General features: G+C 41.0%; 1 protein-coding gene across 1 annotated transcript in view; it reads right to left on the reverse strand.

Annotated features, from left to right (window-relative positions):
- Positions 1–20,667, reverse strand: part of Alpk1 (alpha kinase 1) — an 85,830-nt gene that overhangs the window by 50,896 nt on the left and 14,267 nt on the right. Inside the window, exon 2 of the mRNA XM_048333677.1 lies at positions 1,959–2,135. Coding sequence (XP_048189634.1) covers positions 1,959–2,079 — 121 coding nt within the window. The 5' untranslated portion in view covers positions 2,080–2,135. The remainder of the gene's footprint in view (positions 1–1,958; positions 2,136–20,667) is intronic.

Consider the following 20,667-nt stretch of genomic DNA (forward strand, 5'->3'; position numbering starts at 1 on the left):
GATTTTTTTTTTGATGACCTGGTTTGTCTTATCTGGAAATAAACAGATCATTTCTCCTATTCTGTGACTCTAGGAAAGGAAAGGGAAAAGAAAAATGCTAGCTGATTGGGAGTTCCAAGGCTTCAATAGAGAGAACACAAAGCTCAAGGCATATGGATTGGGAAAACAAAGAGTTTGATGTAGTAAGAAGACAAAAGAGAAACTTCAAGCAACCACACAGTTAGACTCTGGTGGCCTATGCCACCATATCATAGTTGGAATGAATACCAAGCAGGAAAAGTCTGTGAGACTCTAATCTCCAATTAAACACCAAAAAAAAAAAAATGGAAGTGGTGATGTAGCTCAAAGTAATAGAGCTCTACCTTAAAGCCAAAAGAACTCAGAGAAAGCACCCAGGCCCTGAGTTCAAGCCCCACAACTGACCAAAACAAAACAAAAACTCACTGTCTCCAGGGAGAAGGAAGGCCAGCCACTGAGCTTATTCCCTAGGGGCTGGGAACCTGCCAATCCTTGATAAGGGGTTGACATCCAGGAGCAGCAGAGATCTCAAATTTACAAACACACAAAAGTCACACACTGGTACAGTTGGCTACTAAGGCTACACACCCACATGGAGGTGTAGGAACTGACTACACACATGAGACTCTTACCTCAAAAGGATCACAGATAAGAGGCTTTGAGCAATGGAAGCACCTCTGTAAAACCATCTGTGGCTATATACAAGAATAAAGGAGAAAAGACTCTCTCACAACCTTTACCCCAGCACACAAACAACATCTATAACCAAAGACATGAGGAGTGTGCCATTTATTTGGGCATGGTATTTGGGTAGGAAATAATAAAGAAAAAAGGCATTAAAATGCTAATAGTTAAAAGAAAAATGTTAGAAGGCACGATAAGGGATCTACTTATAGAAATGGAGGGACATTTATTTGAATGGTTGAAAAGAAATCTAAATAAAGAGGGTTGTCATTCTAGAACTAAGAATTGTTCACATTTTCAAGATCTTGGGACTGGAATGTCCCCAATATGACTTGTCTGCCAGTCCCAGGTGGCTCATGCCTGTAATCCTAGCTACAAAGGAGGCTGAGATCTGAGGACTGTGGTTCAAAGCCAGCCTGGGCAGGAAAGTCTGTGACATTCTTATGTCTAATAAACTTCTCCGAAAAAGCCAGAAGTAGCACTGTGGTTCAAGTGGTAGAATGCTAGCCTTAAGTACAAAGAGGCTCAAGGACAGCACCCAGGCCTTGAGTTCAAGCCCCAGGACTGACAAAAGAAAGAAAGAAGAGAGAGAATGAGAGAGAGAGAGAGAGAGAGACAGAGACAGAGAGAGACAGAGAGACAGAGACAGAGACAGAGACGGGGGGAGGAAGGAAATAAGAAAGAAAAAAATGACTTGTCTATGAGTAGTACAAACTATGAGATGAGCAAAAAAGCCAAACTCTTAACACCTGAACATGATGTAGTCAGTATTTATTGAGATGAGTGGATGATTTTTATGAATGGCAAGAAGAATGGTGATCATGAGAGATGAGCTTGGGAAGATGACATATTTGCAGAAACGGCAGAAATTTATGGAAATTCATGAGGCACAAAAACCTTGTATGGGACACCATTCAGAAGTTGCTTCAATTTTTTTTTAATAATTGAAATTTACGCGCACCAGCCAACTTGGCCCTATTGTTCTTCTTGAGCTAAACTGTTTCTTGAAGCCTCATGTGTACTGAAGCCTAAAATGAGAACTGACAGCAATTCACTGCAACAAAGTAGGCTTTCCTTGCCCGGCCTGTCTGCCTGCAGCCCCTGTCTCATTCATGCCCTAGAAATCCACTCATCTTCCAGTGGTCATCTGCCAAAACAAGAAAAATAGGCCAGGGAATGAGAGTGTGCTATGTGGTCAAGGAAGAGAGGAGTGGACCTGTGGGCTCACCCCTGTGCTTCTCCCATCGGCTCCTCACCTCTGCACCGCTGGTCCTCACTCTTGTCCCCCTCCGTCACATCTGGAGCCTCCAACAAGAGCTGGTCCAGCACTCGCTTGCACTCTTCCAGCAGCACAGCCACTGCTTTGTGATTATTCATGATTTCCCTCCCTCCACGATGAATTCAGTGTCCCTGGGTCTATGGTGATCAATTACCTAGGAGAAGACATTGATTCTCAATAAAGGAGCCCCTGGAAGGCCGAGGTACCTGGTGAACAAAAGAGGAAGAAAGATGATGAACTAGAGCGTCATCAATTATCTGTAAGACTCAAGCAGGGAGAGATAATAGGGGAACCACAGGAAAATACACGACAGCCCCCGAGGATATTATTAGAGGAGTGTGTGAAATGATGGCAGCCCAGTGAGGATGGACGGACCTTTGAAGGCCATGAGTGCAGAAGGGAGAGGGTCCTGAATCACTGAGGGCCAAGGAAGATGAATACGCTTCATGATTTATGTATCGTCTGCACACTTCCCATCCATTCTCTGGACCCCAGTGGCGTCTCACTTTCTGCCTTTCTAGAAGTCTGTCTACAGGAAGCACCTGACTAACCGTTCTAATATCTACACACCAGCACACAAGAATATGAAGTTACCACTCTCATAACCCACTGCTGATTTCCCCAGTGCTGTATTCTTCATGTTATCATTTGGACACAGCTAGACAAAGACAGATGCCAAATTTAAAGCTCTACACTGCCAGGCACATTGCTAAGTAAAAAAGAGAAAGACCCATCCCAGAAGACTGGGTCTTCTAGATCTAGCACAGAGGTAGATCTGTCATAAAGAAGGCTGGATCTGCTCACACTGCCATTTAACAAAGAGATCACTGAGAGTCCCTTATGTCCATAGGAATGTGATATACCGATCTATTGTAGTCCAAATAATTTTAAGAACAAAATGATTTACTGCCAGTGCAAAAAATGCCTTGCAAATAAGTAGGAAAAAAATACACTTGATTAACAATCATGGTAATACTTGATTAAAAGGTACTTACTTGATTAACAATCTCTCTTCTCTTTATTAAAGTAGTACCTTGTAAACAAGCCAAGGGAATTATTTTCTCCCAGACTTTGCCAGAATAGATAGTGCAGTTTCTGTCTAGTTGTGACACTCTCACAGGGCATGTAGACATTTTTTTTTTTTGCCAGTCCTGGGGCTTGAACTCAGGGCCTGAGCACTGTCCCTGGCCTCTCTTTGCTCAAGGCTAGCACTCTGCCACTTGAGCCACAGCACCATCTCTGGCTTTTTCTATATATGTGGTACTGAGGAATCGAACCCAGGGCTTCATGTATACAAGACAAGGACCTTTACCACTAGGCCATATTCCCAGCCCATGTAGACATTTTTTAACAGAGCAAGATAGGCAGGAAGGTAGGGCAGATAGGGGTATGAGGATGGCATGAGTCTCTGTGTCTGAGCTTACCTATGCAATGAAGTAATCATTTAAATATTAAAGCAGTGAATTACTGTGTTGGTGTTGGGGTGCATGTATGTGCTTTGGTTTTAAACCATGCACATGCATTTCACAGAGCCACACCACTGCCAAAGTAAAGTTTTGGCTACTACAATCTTGTTTTACTCAAAAGAATGTTGTATTTGTTGGTGAACACGGAGGTGGCCTTTGATAGCAGCTTTGTGCTGCCATAAAGAACATTTATGTCAGTGAAGTAGTCCCATTTGTCAATCGGGACTTTTGAGTGTCCGTATAAATGTTCTCATTCCTCTGCTTGGAGTTTTTTAGAAAGTATACTTGCATAACTTGGGTTGTTGGGTTAAATGGCTTCCAATGTCCCATTTAACTCAAGTGTCTGTAAGTCACAGTGTTTTGTGCTACTAGCTAGTCATTAGCCTGCCTCACTGTGAGAAGATAAAGCAGTAAAGGCTGCTCAGAATTTTATCTTCATACTGCTCTTGCAAGGAATACATTCTGTTGGAGCAAGAAGTGATTTAAGAAAAATAAAAAAAAATAGTGGACAGGAGCAGGCAAGGAACTATGGAACTATTACTTCCTTCCTTCCTTCCTTCCTTCCTTCCTTCCTTCCTTCCTTCCTTCCTTCCTTCCTTCTTTCCTTCCCCTCCCTGACTCCCTCCCTCCCTCCCTCCCTCCCTCCCTCCCTCCCTCCCTCCATCCCTCCCTCCCTCTGTCTCTCTGTCTCTTCATCTTTCTGTCTCTGCCTCTCTCTTTCTGTGCCAGTCCTGGAGTTTGAACTCAGGGCCTGGGCACTGTCCCTAAACCCAAGGCTAATGCTCTACTATTTAAGCCACAGCTCCAGGTACATCTTTTTTGGTAGATTAATGAAGATAAAAGTGTCACAGACTTTCCTGCCTGGACTGGCATCGAATCACAATCCTCCAACATGAGCCACCAGAGCGTGGTTCTATACCATTATACTTTGAGAGAGGGAAGTATTAGTTAAAATAGGAGGCTAGTCCAGAGACCGAGAAACCCATTTAGTGGTTGAAATGTTAAGAAAACATTTGGGTTTGGTCTAAACTGTAGGTGATTTGGTCACTCATTTTTTTTTCTTTCTCAAATCCAAAATAATGTAAGAAAAGTATTTTCAATCTTAAGATCCTTTTTGTAGAACATCAGCTAGAAAAACAAGGAGTCACAAGAGAATATAAACAGCTAGCTCATGCACCAAGAAATAAACTTACATTATAATAAAAATTTAATAGGTTATCATCTCATTGTCTACAGGCTTAAAGTAAGCTTTTCCTGGGGCTGTATCATTTACTTTAAGTAGAATATGGTCTTGTCCAGATCATAGAAGCACAAAGGATGTAGGGCACAAAGAAGTAGGAACATTGTAAATATGTGGTAAGAGGACACAAAATCCAGTTAGCTAGGAGGAATACGTTCAGAGAAGTATTTAACTGCATGGTGACTATAATTAATAATAATAATATTTTTTACTTTAAAAATGTTGAGGTAGGATACTTTAAATGTTCTCACCCCAAAATATAAGTATGTGAGGTAATACACATTAATTAGCTTGAATTATGAAATATACATATATCAAAATATGATATTGTACATGATCATTTAAATTATTCTGGGTGCTGGTGCCTCATTGTAATTCTTAAGATTCAGGGAGCTATGAGGATTGTGGTTTGAAGCCAGTCCAGGCAGGAAAGTTTATGAGATTATTATTTCCAATAAAAACTACTAAAAAAAAAAGGCCAAAAGTGGACCTGTGTCTCAATTGATAGAGAACTAATCTTGAGCAAAAGAAGCTCAAGGACAGTCAGTGCCTAGGCCCTAAGTTCAAGCCTTAGAAGTGACACAAAAAGAAAATAAATTAAATTAAATAAAAAATAAGAATAAATAAAATTCGGCTGGGTGATACTCAGGAGGCTGCAATCTGAGGGTTATGGTTTGGAGGCAACCCGGGCAGAGCATCTAGGTACTTGTGAAAGAGGGAGTGTGGCTCAATTTGGTAGAGCACCTGCCATGAGCAAAAAGCCAAGCAAGAGCATCTGTGGGTCAAGCCCCAGTACTAGTACACACACACACACACACACACACACACACACACCATCAACCAATTAGTACTTATAATAATCTGGGACTTTAGGGCAAAATGATCATATTAGAAATGTAGAATGCTGCATGGCTTTGAGACTTTAGGCCATGGAGGTAGTACTTAGGGCAACAGAAAATGTTAAGGACAAGTCCCAGGCTTCTTCTTCTTCTCCAAAGTTGAATGGTGGTGTAACCACCTTTTGAGACAGGAATATAGAAGAGATTTTTTCTAAGTGAACATCCAGAGAGATCTATCTAGCTCTAAAGACAGAAAGGAAGATAAACCAGGGCATCTGCAGCAAGCAATCTTATTGTAACTGAGAATACATTTCTAAAATAGGAAGAAGAGATGTCTAAGATAAATCAAGGTTTAGTAGTTATACATGTCCTAAAAATATTCTTTACACTTCTCAAAACTTGTAGCTTTTTCCTGATTCTCCTGTAGACTTCAGGGGGAGACAATAGGAAGCAAATACTGTAACTCGAGACACACTTTAGAACGCAGCCATCTGTGCAGGCCTCTGTGATCCATTGTTAGGCCTCACAGGCTGGAGCCCAGGAAACTTTGCTTCAGGCAAACAGTCCTGCTGGAAATTTTGGGTCAACTTCATTTATAAAAGAACCATTTTTTTATTTTAACCCATCACAATTTTTGCTCCTCTGAACTGTGGCCTTTTGTGAGCGGTTTGTTGTTTCTAAGAATGAGTAACAGAAGTTTCTCAGTATTTCTTGCAACCTAATAGTTATTTTTTTTCCCCCAAATAAAATTTTTTTTTAGAAATTAAATAGAAATAGAAAGGGACCAGGGAAAATAAGGAAACATATAGAGAATTCTAGAAAAACATAGAACCCAACTAAATAAGAATCATGCTCTCCAAGGTACACACACACACACACACACACACACACACACACACACACACACGTACTCACATTCGCACACAGCCAAATAGCCATGTGTTATACATTCTGTGTTTTATTTTTTTGTGTCCCAGAACTCAGGGTCTGGACACTGTCCCTTAGCTTCTGTGCTCAAGGCTGGTGCTCTAGCACTTGAGCCACAGCTCTACTTCTAGCTTCTTGGTGGCTATTGGGAAGTAAAGTCTCACAGATTTCCTGCCTAGGATGGCCTTGAATCACAGCTCTCGGGTCTCAACCTCCTGAGTAGCTGAGATTACAGTTGTGAGTCACCAATGCCTGGTTCTGTGCTTGATTTTTTTTTTACACGTGCATATTTCAATTCCATTGGTGACATAGAAGTTAGTAGAGGCTATGAGTTACGGAGTAGCTGAACAATCACCCATCTTAGAAAGAAAGCAAAGCAGCAGATTTTATTGAGCGTCTGTGCTTTTCATAGGACAATCATCACTTGAAGAAAAAAAATAAAAAAGACTCCAATGGATTCTAATGGAATCTAACATTGTGAGAGCAATGCAGAAGGTAGCCTTTGCCTTGAGTATATTTGCCAAAGTAAACACACTCATACATCCGCTTCTATGCTCTTAGTGAGTGGAAAGATTGGAAATGACACCACAGAACTACCCAATGGAGAAGGTAAGAGGAGACCTCTGCCCAGATTCCACTCCCTATGACACCGAAGCCCTGAGGGGCTGCACCTTCAACATAATGACTGCATCACCAAACCCTCACCTTCTCCTCATATCTCCCTGGAAAAGTCCCTTGACAAAGTGCTGCTTTGAATGAGCAACAAAATTTCCCTTGAGAATTGAAAAGCCCAGGAAAAATACTTCTTGATGACAACTGATTTAAAGTATCTATAAATGGTCTATAAAATCATTCCTTATAATCTACAAGTAATGGTTAATTATAAATGATTCTGGAAGTGTGGCTGAGGGGTAGAGCAGTTGATGAGAGGTGAATTGTAATTGTAGCTACTCAGAAGGCCGAGATCTGAGGATCGAAGTTGGAAGGCAGGAAAATCTGTGAGACTCTTCTTTCCAGTTAACCACCAAAAAAGCCAGACATGGAGCTGTGGCTCAAGTGTAAAGTGCTAGCCTTGAGTAGAAAAGCTCTGGGACAGGTCTTGGGCCATGAGTTTAAGCCCAGGAGTGGAAAAAAATGTTTTATATATATGAGCTGGCACGTAGCTCAGTGGCAAAACACTTAGCAATTACAACATCCTGGGTTCGAGGCCCAGTCCTGAAAAAGAAACATCAAAAACATGCAGTTAAAAAATAAATGTTTACAGAACTAAATGACCATGTTGAAAATATGAGACAAGAGCAACAACTATAAAGCATATCAGGTCAAACAGGAATTAGAATTCTTAGGAATAAAAATGTGATAATTAAAAAGCAAATCAATGGAGAGATTTAATAAGATATTACTAGTTCTAGCTTAAGATGGAAGTTTTGTGGTTTTTTTTTGCTCAAGGCTAGTACTCTGCCACTTGAGCCACAGTGTCACTTCTGGCCATTTTCTATATATGTGGTGCTGGGGAATCGAACCCAGGGCTTCACGTCTACCAGGTGAGCGCTTTACCACTAGGCCACATTCCCAGCCCCAAGATGGAAGTTTTGAACTGTATATTAAATCAGAACATATCATCTAGAATTCAACATAAGGCATCAAACATATAAAAGGATTAAGAAACAAAGGTAGATGCTGGTGGCTTATGCCTGTAATCTTAGCTATTCAGGAGGCTAAGATCTGAGTATCATGGTTCAAAGCTAGCCTGGGAAAAAAAGGCCGTGAGACTCTCATCTCCAATAAACTACTCAGAAAAAGCTGGAAGTGGCACTGTGGCTCAAGTGATGGAACACTAGCCTTGAGCACCAAGAGCCTCAGGGTTCAAGCCCCAGGACCGGCATCAAAAAACAAAACAAGGGCTGGGGATATGGCCTAGTGGCAAGAGTGCTTGCCTCGTATTCATGAGGCCCTGGGTTCAATTCCCCAGCACCACATATACAGAAAACGGCCAGAAGTGGCGCTGTGGCTTAAGTGGCAGAGTGCTAGCCTTGAGCGGGAGGAAGCCAGGGACAGTGCTCAGGCCCTGAGTCCAAGCCCCAGGACTGGCCAAAAACAGAAAAAAAAAAAAAAAAACAAGACAAAAGGATTAAAAAACAGAAAAGAATTTGCAGATAGGTCTAATATACATCTACTCTGATAGGAATAGAAATAGAAACAATAAATACTTAAGGAAATGATAGTTTTTAGAGCAGCGCTCTCTGAATGAATGAAAATTCCCATGACTATTAATCAGAATAATAAATAAAAATGTAAACATCTGAAAACAAGACAAATCATTTTGTAATAATTTTAGGTATGCAAAACTAGGCCACAAATCAAGAAAATGACTAATCATAAACAGAAAGAAAGTATGTATTACTTTGGTAACAGAAGCTTTTTTTCTTTTCTTTTTTCTTTCTTGTATGTATGTATGTATGTATGTATGTATGTATGTATGTATGTATGTATGTATGTAATGTATGTATGTATGTATTTTTCCAGCCCTGTAGCTTGAACTCAGGGCCTCGGTACTGTCCCTGAGCTTCTTTTGCTCAAGGCTAGCACTCTACCACTTGAGCCACAACTACTCTTTGCCTTTTTTAGTAGTTTATTGGAGATGAGTCTCATGGACTTTCCTGCCCAGGCTGGCTTCAAACCATGATCTTCAAATATCAGCCTCTTGAGTAGCTAAGATCACAGTGAGCAGCATCACCCAGCCTGACAAAATATTTCTATCCCAAATATATAAAGAACTCCAAGCCAGGCCCTGGCGGCTCATGTCTATAATCATAGCTACTCAGGAGGCCGAGATTACAGGATCACAGTTTAAAGCCAAGATGAGCAGAAAAGTCAGTATGACTTATCTCCAATGGACCAGTAAAAAGCCAGAAATAGAGATATAGCTCAAGTAGTAGAGTACCAACCTTGAGCCCCAAAGATAAGGAAGAGCAAGAGGCCCCGAGTCCAAAGCCCAATATCCTCTCTCTCTCTCTCTCTCTCTCCGCCACCCCCCCCCCCCAGGAATCAACAAGAAAAGAATCAATCTGTCATATAATAAAGAAATAATGTGCAAAAGGTCGACAGACACTTCACACAAGAAGAAATGTGAGCTGGCCACTGGTGAGCCTAGGGGCTCACACCTGTAATTCTCGCTACTCAGGAGGCTGAAATCTGAGGATCACAGTTCAAAGTCAGCCAAGGCAGGAAAGTCCATGAGACTTTTATTTCCAATCAGTCACAGAAAAAGCTCGAAGCAATGCACTGTGGCTCACGTGGTAGGGCACTAGCATGTAAGAATGTGTAAGAAGCCAGCCAAAGGAAACTACCCACACATCCATGAGTGACAGAATGAATTAGAAAATACACACACTGGGATAGAGTAAGCAGATGAATGAATTACAGTTACATGGACCACATAAAAAGCAAGTCACAAGTGAATGAGTATAAAATTTCATTGATAGCTAAACAATATATTGTTGCCAAGCACAAATATATAAACAATAAAGTTACAATGAAATATAGGGAATTATTGTGCAGTGCACATGCATCAAATGATCAGAATGTATCCTATACACTTGTACAAAATCTAAAGAATGAAAGTTAAGGAATGATAAACTAGACATCTAAACTTATGGACTGATTTTTGAAGGGGGAGGAAAGAGGTAGGCATAGAAGATTTCGAAGTGGTGCATTCTTCTACATAAACTTTTGGCTTTATGGCTTTTGTTCTATTTTACATAGATTGCACCCATCTTATAGTTTCTTGATAGCTATCTGGCATTTAGTTTTTAAAAATGGGGAAAGAGAATAAAATGAGAACTGATGCCTAAGTATATTGAAGAGATAGTAAATATTAATTACTATTCTTAGAGTAGGATCTCCTGACTCTATGGAGAGATAGTACAGTCTTTCTGAGCGGGAAGGGTACTTGCTTGAGGAAATCTAGAGGATGCTGAATTTGGAATAGCTGGAGAAGAAAGCAATGAGGAGATAAGTTGTAATTGGAGAATGACATGCAAAGAGACTGGGTTTTATGCTCTAGGCATAGGCGACAGAAAATCCTTAATGAGGTCAGATACTTGGAACCATAAATTTGATCCACTGAATCACCAAGAAATTCAATCCATCTTTTCACTTTACTTACATTGACAATGAGGAAGTCGATACTTGGCATAGGTAGTGAAGGAGTTGGTTTTGGTTTTTATAAGAGCTCCATGGATTTTTTTTCTATAACTGAAAATAAAATCTTGGGCATCCCCATCATCTCCAGATGTCCAGCCTGAAGACTAGACCTTGTTTAAACAAGGTGCCAAGCCATCCTCAGTGTCTCTTGCCCCTGGGCCCCACCTTCTCCTGTTCCCGCAGGCTGAATGTGTTTACCAAACTTGACTGTGCAAAAAAAAAAAAAATGCACTAAGCATGTTCCGGGTCACCAGTGGGCTATCTAGAGGCCCCAGAAGGAAAGGAAAGAAAGCCATGGTTGCAGGGGCCACGTCTGCAGCTGGCTACAGTTACTGCTCCATCAGCCATACCGACATCTGACAAACTATTAGGCTGACCCCGGCAGCTAGAAGAGTGATATCTCAGGTCAAGGTGAGTCAAGCCTGCCATCTGGATGCTGGCTCCAAACTCCTGAGCTACTGGCTTTAAGATAGCTAATCCAGGACTATGTTTCCCGCCTGCATTTCTGAACCCAAGTAAACAAAGAGCATCTCACCTCTCTCTTTCTCTCTCTCTCTCTCTCTGTCTCTCCATGTCCCCAATGCCAGAACCACCATGGTGCCAGAGATATTTAGAAACCACGGGGGAGGGGGCGGTGGGGAACCACAAAAGGATTCTATTAATTCTGAAGGGCCTTTCACTGGACATGTACAGTCTGGGAAGCAGATACCACATACCCAGATTTTAAGTAGAGGATTTGGGTCAGGGAAGGGAAGGGCGAAGGAGGTTGAGTGAACTCTCAAAACCACCAAGCTGAGACCGTTACATAAGAGCTCAGAGTCTTGCCTTGTACTTCAATCACATGGTCACTTCACTTCCTTTTAAATAGCACAAGGATCTGGAGAAAAATCTAGGGCATATAACTTCATTAGGAAAGAAATACATCATGTATTAAAAAAATAAAGAAGCAGGGCTGGGGATATGGCCTAGTGGCAAGAGTGCCTGCCTCATATACATGAGGCCCTGGGTTCGATTCTCCAGCACCACATATACAGAAAATGACCAGAAGTGGCGCTGTGGCTCAAGTGGCAAAGTGTTAGCCTTGAGCAAAAAGAAGCCAGGGACAGTGCTCAGGCCCTGAGTCCAAGGCCCAGGACTGGCAAAAAAAAAAAAAAAAGAAGCAGAGTAGCCTTTATATTTAGCCTGGCTGGAATGGGTGAGATGAGGAAACAAATGTGAGTCTCTTCCTAGCTCTAGACTCAAACAGGAAGAAAGGCTGAGGATGGTCAGTGCATACATGGAAGTGACATGAAGGATACCCTGATATAATATTGTCAAGGCTGAGTAGCACTGAATTGATTCATTTATTTGCTTATTTATTCATTGCAGTAACAGGGATTGAACTCAGAACTTCATACATGCTAGGCAAGCACTCTACCAGCTGAGTCATATCCTTAGCCCTAACTGGATTTTTGTTGTTGTTCCTCATTTTTGTTTTCCATTTGTGCCAGTCCCGCAGCTTGAACTCTACAAGGGGAGCTGTCCCTTAGTTTTTTGGGTTTTTTTTTGTTGTTGTTGTTGAAGGCTGGTTGTTCTACCACTTGAACCACAGCCTTTGCTGGTTAATTGGAGATAAGAGACTCAAGGACTTCCCTGCCTGGGTTGCTTTCCTGATCCTCAGCCTTCAGCATCCTGAAGAGCTAGGATAGGATCACAGATGTGAGTCACTGGCACCTGGCTGTATTTTGTTTTTGAGATAGCATATGGCTAAACTTGTCTAGGCTGGCCCTGAAATCTCAGTCATCTAACCTCTAACCCCGAAGAATGGGGATATATTACCACACCAAGCTAGCATACTTTCGATGAAACCAGCCAAGATTCATTTGACAACAAAAAATATCCAGTCTCTAATTATAATTCCCATAGTCAGAGTACTTAATTTACTTTGCACCAAACTCAGGGCCTGGGCACTGTTTCTGAGCTTTTTCATTCAAGATTGGTGCTGTAATACATGAGCCATGGCTTTACTTCTGCCTTTTTGGTGGTTCATTGGAGATACGAGTCTCATGGGCTTTTCATGCCTGGGGCTGGCTTTGAACCCTGATCCTCAGATCTCAGCCTCCTGTATAGCTAGAATTACAGGTGTAACCACTGACTCCTGGAAATTTTTTTATTTTAGTTTTTAAGGGTCACTCTATTTCCCCTTACTTTACTCTAGTTGGGTTTAGCTTCCTAGTTGACTTCATTAACTAACATTAATGTGTTCATGAAAGAAAATTGTGTGGCTATGTAAAATCTTCAGAATATATATCAGCCTATAGCTACTTAATAATGAAATTACCCTTAAATAATTAGTCAGATCCACACTCATTAATGAGTAGCAACTGTGTGAGAGTTTTGGAATATGATTACCAGTTAGACTTTCAGAGAAAATGATAGGAGTTTAATTTGCTAAAACAGGAAAAACAAAACAAAGCAAATATTCCATACCCAGCCAACTTAGTTTAATCAGCTGTTCACCTCTGGTCATTCTGGCTGGCATCTGTCTGAGGTGCCGGGGAAGTGAGAGCTGAAGGGGCTGAGAGGTGCCATGTGGCTCTGGGGATTATAGATCAGACAGAAACATACGTCCCCTAGCCCCTCGTCTTCTTCTCTGGGAGACATCACACAAAGCTCTTTATTTATTTTATACTTAAAATGTCAAAGGCACTAAGAGAGCAGGCCTTTGGATGGAGACTGGCTGGCCACACTCCTGGGCTAACAGAATAAAATGCGCCCTGTGTCTATGTGATTCACACCAGCAAACCCTGGACCTTGGCAGGGAGCCTCCTGCTGGCTTGGGAACAAATAGCGTCTGGCAAGAGCTGATTAGCAAGGAACTGCGGTGGAAAGCAGCTTGTGGTGGAAAGACACAGGTATGATCTTGGTTCTGTGGGCCTAATGTCCATCCAGCAGACCTCTTCAATGACCTAACATGGCTCAACAGGAAGGAATTCGTAGGTTGTGGTATAAACAGAAAGAGAATTACAGGAGGCTTTTATTACTTCTGACTGAACCCGAAGAGAACAAACCAAAATAAGAAGGTCCTGCAGAGAAAAGAGATCCTACTGAATTATTTGTTTACTTACTACTTCTTATTGTGATTTCTGATTACCCCATGGCATAGACAAAAACAGTCCTTAACATGACTCAGTTTAGGAGTCAAAGATCTGGTCTAAATCAGACAAGCATGATCTGTTCTCTCTGTAACCTCCTCCAGCTGTGGGCACCTGGTATTAGCAGGCTGATTTGGGATAAATGAGTCCAGTTTGAGATGGGCAGGATTCCATATTTTCTATAAAACTTCTATTCCTGAGGGACAAAATGCCCTCTAGTCATGAAGCAAATATGCAGTGTAGCCATCTGATTGGAGGCATAACTATTGTTTTTGAGTCACTCTGCTTATTTCTTTGATAGTTTCTCAAGCGGAAGACTCTCATTTTCTCCCTTCTCTAACAAGGAGGATAGGATCTGAGACTTTGGATTAATTCTTTTCTTTGCTGTTAGTTAATGAAGGAATATTTGCCAGTAGTAAACTAGGAATGATACAGAAAAACATTTTTAAATGAGTAAATCAAAACAGTTCAATGAAACAGACGAGCTTTTTTTTTTAAATACAATCTATTACAGGAGAAAAATAATTGTTTCTTTTCTATGCTTTCCTTAATGCTTGGCTTGAGTAGCTAACTCAGAAGTTTACAATATAAATTAAGATACACTCCTTGATGGTAGTAAGTACTTACTGAACATCCTTGTTTATTGTACTTGGCATTTTTTTAAGTCTCCAGAAAAAAAACCAACAAAATAAACATTTTTAACCCTCAAAGTCAATCTCATTTGAAGATAAATACAAGTAGATATGATTCAACTTGTAAAAAAATTCTAGAACAACAATGTGACCCAGAGGATGAAATCTTAGAGAATCAATTCCATCCTTCCACTTTTATACTATCTAGAAGAAAAGGCATTTACACTTCAATCTTGACAAACAGAATAGAACTGGGAATATTATCTTAATATTATAAGATTATAATGAAATGATGAGGAATATGGTCTCCCCTCAAAAATAGTCAAAAGTCCAATAATTTGCTCCAAGTTCAAATCACAGCTTAACAGAATAACATGAATAACAGAATAACAGATCTTAAATATCCAACTAGCATGATTTGACATGAGTCTACTCTGTGCCCGAGGTCTTATTGGAAGGAAATGAATAAATATGGAGGTGGGCAGAAATCAAGTAGTATCTTGACAGAACACTGATTCTATGGCAGAAAATTACATCCCCATACATTAGAGAAATAACTTTTGTACTTGATTCTCTTATACTTGATTCTCTAGTTTTAAAGCACTAAAATCACAAGTGCTCTGTTTTTTATGGGTGGAAGGCATCCTGATTTTGACTTTATCTATGTTACAGTGTAATTCCACAGGGACCAATGAAGGGGAAGTGAAGAGTGCTGAAATCTAAGTGGTGATGGCATTTATAGATAAATCCTGACAGCAGGCAAATATATCCCTTCCCAGAAGGTCTCAATACAGTCAGCCAGGACTGGGTCATTATTTATGAGCACAGTGGATTTATTTTCAGCATTATAACAAATATTTTAATAACTTTACATGGAACATTGCTTGTATGGATGGAAAGCTTAACAAGGAAGTTGTACCCTTCCCTCTTCCCCCTTCCCTTAAGATGTCCATGTGTGTGGTTCTTGCCTGTGCCTTCCGTTGCTTTACCCAGAGATTTGTTTTTTCCTGAGAGAATGAGGAAGAAATGGTATATGCTCTACCTACTCACTTGGGGGAAACAGGTCAGGTGCTTGGTTGGCAACATGACCCCAGAATGGTTTCATTCATATTTATTTTATATGATGGTTGTTCACATAAAAGTTCATTTGAGGCCAGTAAATGGAAAATACTTATCCAAACAAGTCACTGAAAGTGGAGAAGGACTGTAATAGTGAGATGACGTGTGTGTGTGTGTGTGTGTGTGTGTGTGTGTGTGTGTGTGTGTGTCCTGGTGTTTGAACTCGGGATCTGGGCTTTTGTCCTGGTAACCATGTGTGAAAAAGCTCACAGCCCTTAGGAGTTCAAGTCCTACTACTGGTACAAGCAAGCCTTTTTAAAGTTCTTTTAAAAGCCTGTGCTGGGTAACAGAGTAGTGTTGCTGACCTCTGACAGGAGGCAGGAGACCATTTGGAGATCACTTTAGGCCTTCCTGGTCTCTGGACTCAGAAGCCAGCAAGATGGGATGTTACTCCCTTAGTGTGACAACTACTCTCTAATGTATTGGCACTGCTTTACCTGGTTCTGACATTATGCACAAGCCTATGCACATGTGGACTCTCAGCTTCTTGTGTTACCAGCAATACATTCTATTTTTAAGCAGGACCTTATGCTGACTATAGCCCCAGCCCACAACCAGTGCTAGGTTCCGCTGCTGCTCTCTTCAGTTAGCATGTGCTTTGAAATCACAACTGAATTCAAGCATTACCTTCCGCAAAATACAAAGTTAAATGTGGTGCAAAAAATCGTCATTCCATCTACTTCAAAGCATAGGTAACTGAGCAGTGTCTATAAACCCCGGAGAAGTATACCCTGAGTAACTGAGCCTTGGGAAATTAGAGACCACAACAATGAATGAGCAGAGTAGCAGGCTTAGAAGCTGCATGCTCTTCTCCTTCTAAAGGAGAGAAAGAGAATGTCTCACGTGATCTCTTTATACATATTTTCTAAATATGGAAAAGTAGTCCAGTGCTTAGAATGCTGAGGAAATTTTTGTTGTTGTTTGTGTGTGCCTATTTTTGGGGCTTGACCTCGGCCTTACACTCTTACTTGGCTTTTTCACTCGTTTGGTGCTCTACTATTTGAGTCACAAATCTATCTCTGGATTTTTGCTAGTTCATTGGAGATAAGAGTCTCAGGGAGTTTCTTGACCAGGGTAGCTTTGAACCTTGATCTCCGGATCTCAAACTCCTGAGTAGTAGGATTACAGGCATTAGCCACTGGCACCTGGCAGAATGCTGACTTTTTTTTTAAACTAAGTTAATTACTATTTCCCTCTATAAGTTGCTGTCCCCATGAAAGGCAGAGCGAAGTGGGACAATTGTTACTGGCTGTATACTTAGTCTGTTTTAGGCAATGTGAGGGTCAGTGCAAATGCAAACCCTTATGATATACATTTTATCCCCACTTTAGAGATCATGGAGGTTAAGTAACTTGTCCTAAATCACATAATTTAAAAGTAGTATAAGTGGTGCTGTGGCTCAAGTGGTAGACCACTAGCCTTGAGTTGAAGAGCTCAAGGAGAGTGCCCAGGCCCAGAGTTCAAGCCCCACGACTGACAAAAAATTAAAAATAAATAAATACATAAAATAGAAATTAAAGTGATATATTCAGTACCCCCAAAAGACTTTGGCCCGGGATGTCTTCAAAACATGTGCTGTCCAGATTACTGACACAGACCTGACTATTTCAGAATGTATCACTGTGGAGAAAGAGAAGATCAATGGAAGTCCTTTCAAATGCTTTTAAGGTTTCCAATAAAAAATATTTTCCCTATATGCACTCTTCTGCTTTACTGTGGATCAATTTCTAGTTAGCCTGGTCTTTAAAAAGTTATCCAGTGCCCATAATTTCCTCTATCTCTACTAGAAAGGTACAGCTGAGAAGTTAGAGGGCTAATTCAACTGGTCAGTCTGACAACAATGTTCACACTAAAAGATAATTACTTACGATCAGAATTCTCCCTAGACTTCAAGGAGTAATAATTCAGGTCAGAACACGCACACACACTTGTCACGCTCTAGCTTTTCCAAGTTCAGGGGCACTCTGCTCCTCACAGATAATTAAAGACCTAGCAGTGCCACTTGCTAAGATTTCTCGCTTTTTCTTTCTTTTCTTAGAAAAGAAGAAACTTTAGTTTAAAGATTTGGGTTTTTTTCCTTTCTTTTTTTTTTCTTCTCCTTCTTCCCTTTTTTTTTTTTTTTTTTTTGTAAAGCTGGGTATACCAACTGGCATGGGCTCTATTAAAATCAGGAGAAAGCTCAATGAGAAAGCCTCGGAAAAGCAGGCTCTCGTTAATATTCACCAACATGAAAGGCTTTCTTTTCATCCTATACAACGACAGTGTGTGTAAATTGCAGGGGGCTCATTGGCATAAATCTCACTGCGACCTCTGAGGTAAACTGGATTTACATTACTTTCTGACAAGAATTAAATAAAGGCCTTGTGGATATATGAACAGCCTTCTAGGCGGCAACAGATGGGCATAAATGTGTTCCCTAGGAAAGCTATCAGTGACATCTGTGTCCACCAAATTCTGGTGGTCTCAGCCAATTAACAAGGGGGTGAGGGGAGAAGGTGGGGGCTGGGAGGCCAGAGCGCGGCCCCAGCCACAACCCAAGGCAGAAGTGTTTGTGTTTAGCCATGGGATCAGGCTGGCCCACAGCCGTGAGGTTCGCTTTTCATTGTCATCCTCCAAACAGGGAATGTGGCTTACAAGCTATTTGTATACCACAGTGAGGATAATATGATTTTTCTCATTTGACCAGAGGAGGTGGCTTTCCCTCACAGCTGATATCATATGGGAGCAGGGGGATCTCTTGGAAACCAGTGTTTACTCTGGAGCCTGGCTGGCTGAGGTTTGCTGACTGCCTGTTTCTGTCATGGACTCACATGCCACAATGCAGGTGAATGCTAAGACAGACCGGGAATCTTCCTCCAAAACAGTCTTCCTCAAAACTGGCATCCAGTGGCATTTTTTGATTTCACAGGAAACTCAAAACCAAAGTTTTCTGAGTGTATTGTCAGGAGGGGGAGATGTGGGGAAGTCTAGGGGAAGGAAGGCAGACAAATGGGAAGGAGAAGAAGAGGAAGGCAAATACAGTCATCATAGTCAGCGTGCAGATGTGAAAAATGGAACCACGTAAACTTGAAGGGATGCGTGGGTTTGGGGGAGATGGAGAAGACCATGGAAATGGGGACATTAGTCAAAATGCATAAAGCTCACAAACTCACATGCTAAATCAAAACCCCTTTGTACTTAAAGATAACTAAACATTTTAAAGATATACCATACGTACAAATTGTCATGTTGAATCAAAACCTCTTTGTACAACTACTTAAAAATAATTTTAAAAATTGAAAAAAAACACACCAAAAGTTGTTGCTGTCTGAGCAAGAGAGACTTAAAAGACAATTTCTCTTACTGTATACATTCCACTTTCGGATGAAGAGTATAATAGGAAATGAAAACTATGAAAAAATAGTATTATTTGTTTTTGTTCATATTTGTATATTTCTGTATTATCTGTCTCACACACGTAAGGCAATCAAAGGCAAGATATTGTCTCTTTCTCATACACTGGAGAGTGCCTGAAAACTGTCCAGATGATGATATAACATTTATAAGTGCATTTGAATTCACTTATATAATCCTTCTTTCATTTCACTGAACTACATCTTATTTCTCATGATGAGCATGGACTATATCCTTGCAAGGTTCATTATCCCGCACATTGAAGGTTTGTTCCATTTCAAATAACAGTTTAACCAAGTCTATTAAGGGAAAAGAATAAAAAAGCATATAGCTAAAAACAAATCAAAGTTTTCTAGTGAAAACAAAAGTTCAAAGCCAGTATGAGCAAGAAAGTCTGTGAGACTCTTTATCTTCAGTTAACCACTAAAGAACTGGAAGTGGAACTGTGGTTCCAGTGATAGAACACCAGCCATGAGCAAAAACAACTAAGGGGCAGTGCCAAGCCCTGACTTCAAGCCTCAGAACTGGCACACACACATACACACAAAGACCCAAAACAAAGTCAAGAGAAGTCATCTCAAGCATCTTTCATGGAGTGATTACTAGCAATCATAACCCTCACTGTTTCTTCTTAATAGATCTCCTTAGATCAATCATCCTCCCCACTGCCATGCTTAATGTATAGACAGAAAGAACACTGGGGAAACTGAGGCAGAAGGCAAGTTTCCTCTTAGTAACCTCTCTCCTTTTCTGCACTCTCTCTGCCCATTCATCTGGAATGTGTAGTGCAAGAAACCAAGACTGATCTGAAGAGATGGGAGGAGAGAATATACACTTGTTAGGAACTGGGATGGAAGTGGGATAGGAGCTAGGCAGGAAGTAGAAGAGGAGAACAGTAGGATGCCCAGGTCCTGAGATGAGGCAAGGCAGCCTCAACATTCAGAATGGGGTTCTGGATCCTATGCACCCTGGTTGGAATTCTGGATTTGCCATTTACTGAATCTTAGACAATGGGCAAGTTGCTTAGGATCTTTATGCCTCGTATTTTTCATCTGTAAAACCCAGCTAAATCTGGCTTTTAGTGAGGAGGCACATGGCAAAATGCTCTACCACTGCTTTGAGAGCTATTTAATTTTTTTGTATTGTTATGATAAAGGTAATGTGCAGAGGGGTTACAGTGTCCCATGTCAGGTAATGAGTACATTGCTTTTTGAACAATGTCACTCCTTCCTTCCTTCGTTCTCTCCCAGTGTTTCTCTCCCGTCCCCACCCACAAGTTGTATAGTTCATTTTCCACATAGTGTCGACATGAGTAGGGCTGCTGCATTTGTTCGCCCTCAGTCCCTCCATTTCTGTGTGAGAGCTGTTTTGATCCCAGTTCTAGGATGAGGCATAATTAAAGCCCCAAGAGACCTAAAGCTTTAAACTAGTTTTTCAAAATGGAAAAGTATTGTGTTGTACTACACTAGTTTCTGGAAATCCAGTGCATTGGGTTTTTTTTGTTTTGTTTTCTAAAGAAGCAATTGTTATTGCTTTTAAGGAACCACGGTCATGCTGTAGACGTTGCATATGTCCACACTGGCGTGCAGCTCCAGGGCAGAGCACCAGTGTCTCCCATGTATACACTCTGGGACGCACGATTTGCTAGGATGAATATAAATACCAGATGTCTCTGGATGTTCACGATTTTCTAGGATGAATATAAATACCAGATGTCTCTGGATGTTCGG

Source organism: Perognathus longimembris, chromosome 24 (assembly GCF_023159225.1).
Source record: "Perognathus longimembris pacificus isolate PPM17 chromosome 24, ASM2315922v1, whole genome shotgun sequence".
NCBI classification, from domain to species: Eukaryota; Metazoa; Chordata; class Mammalia; order Rodentia; family Heteromyidae; genus Perognathus; species Perognathus longimembris.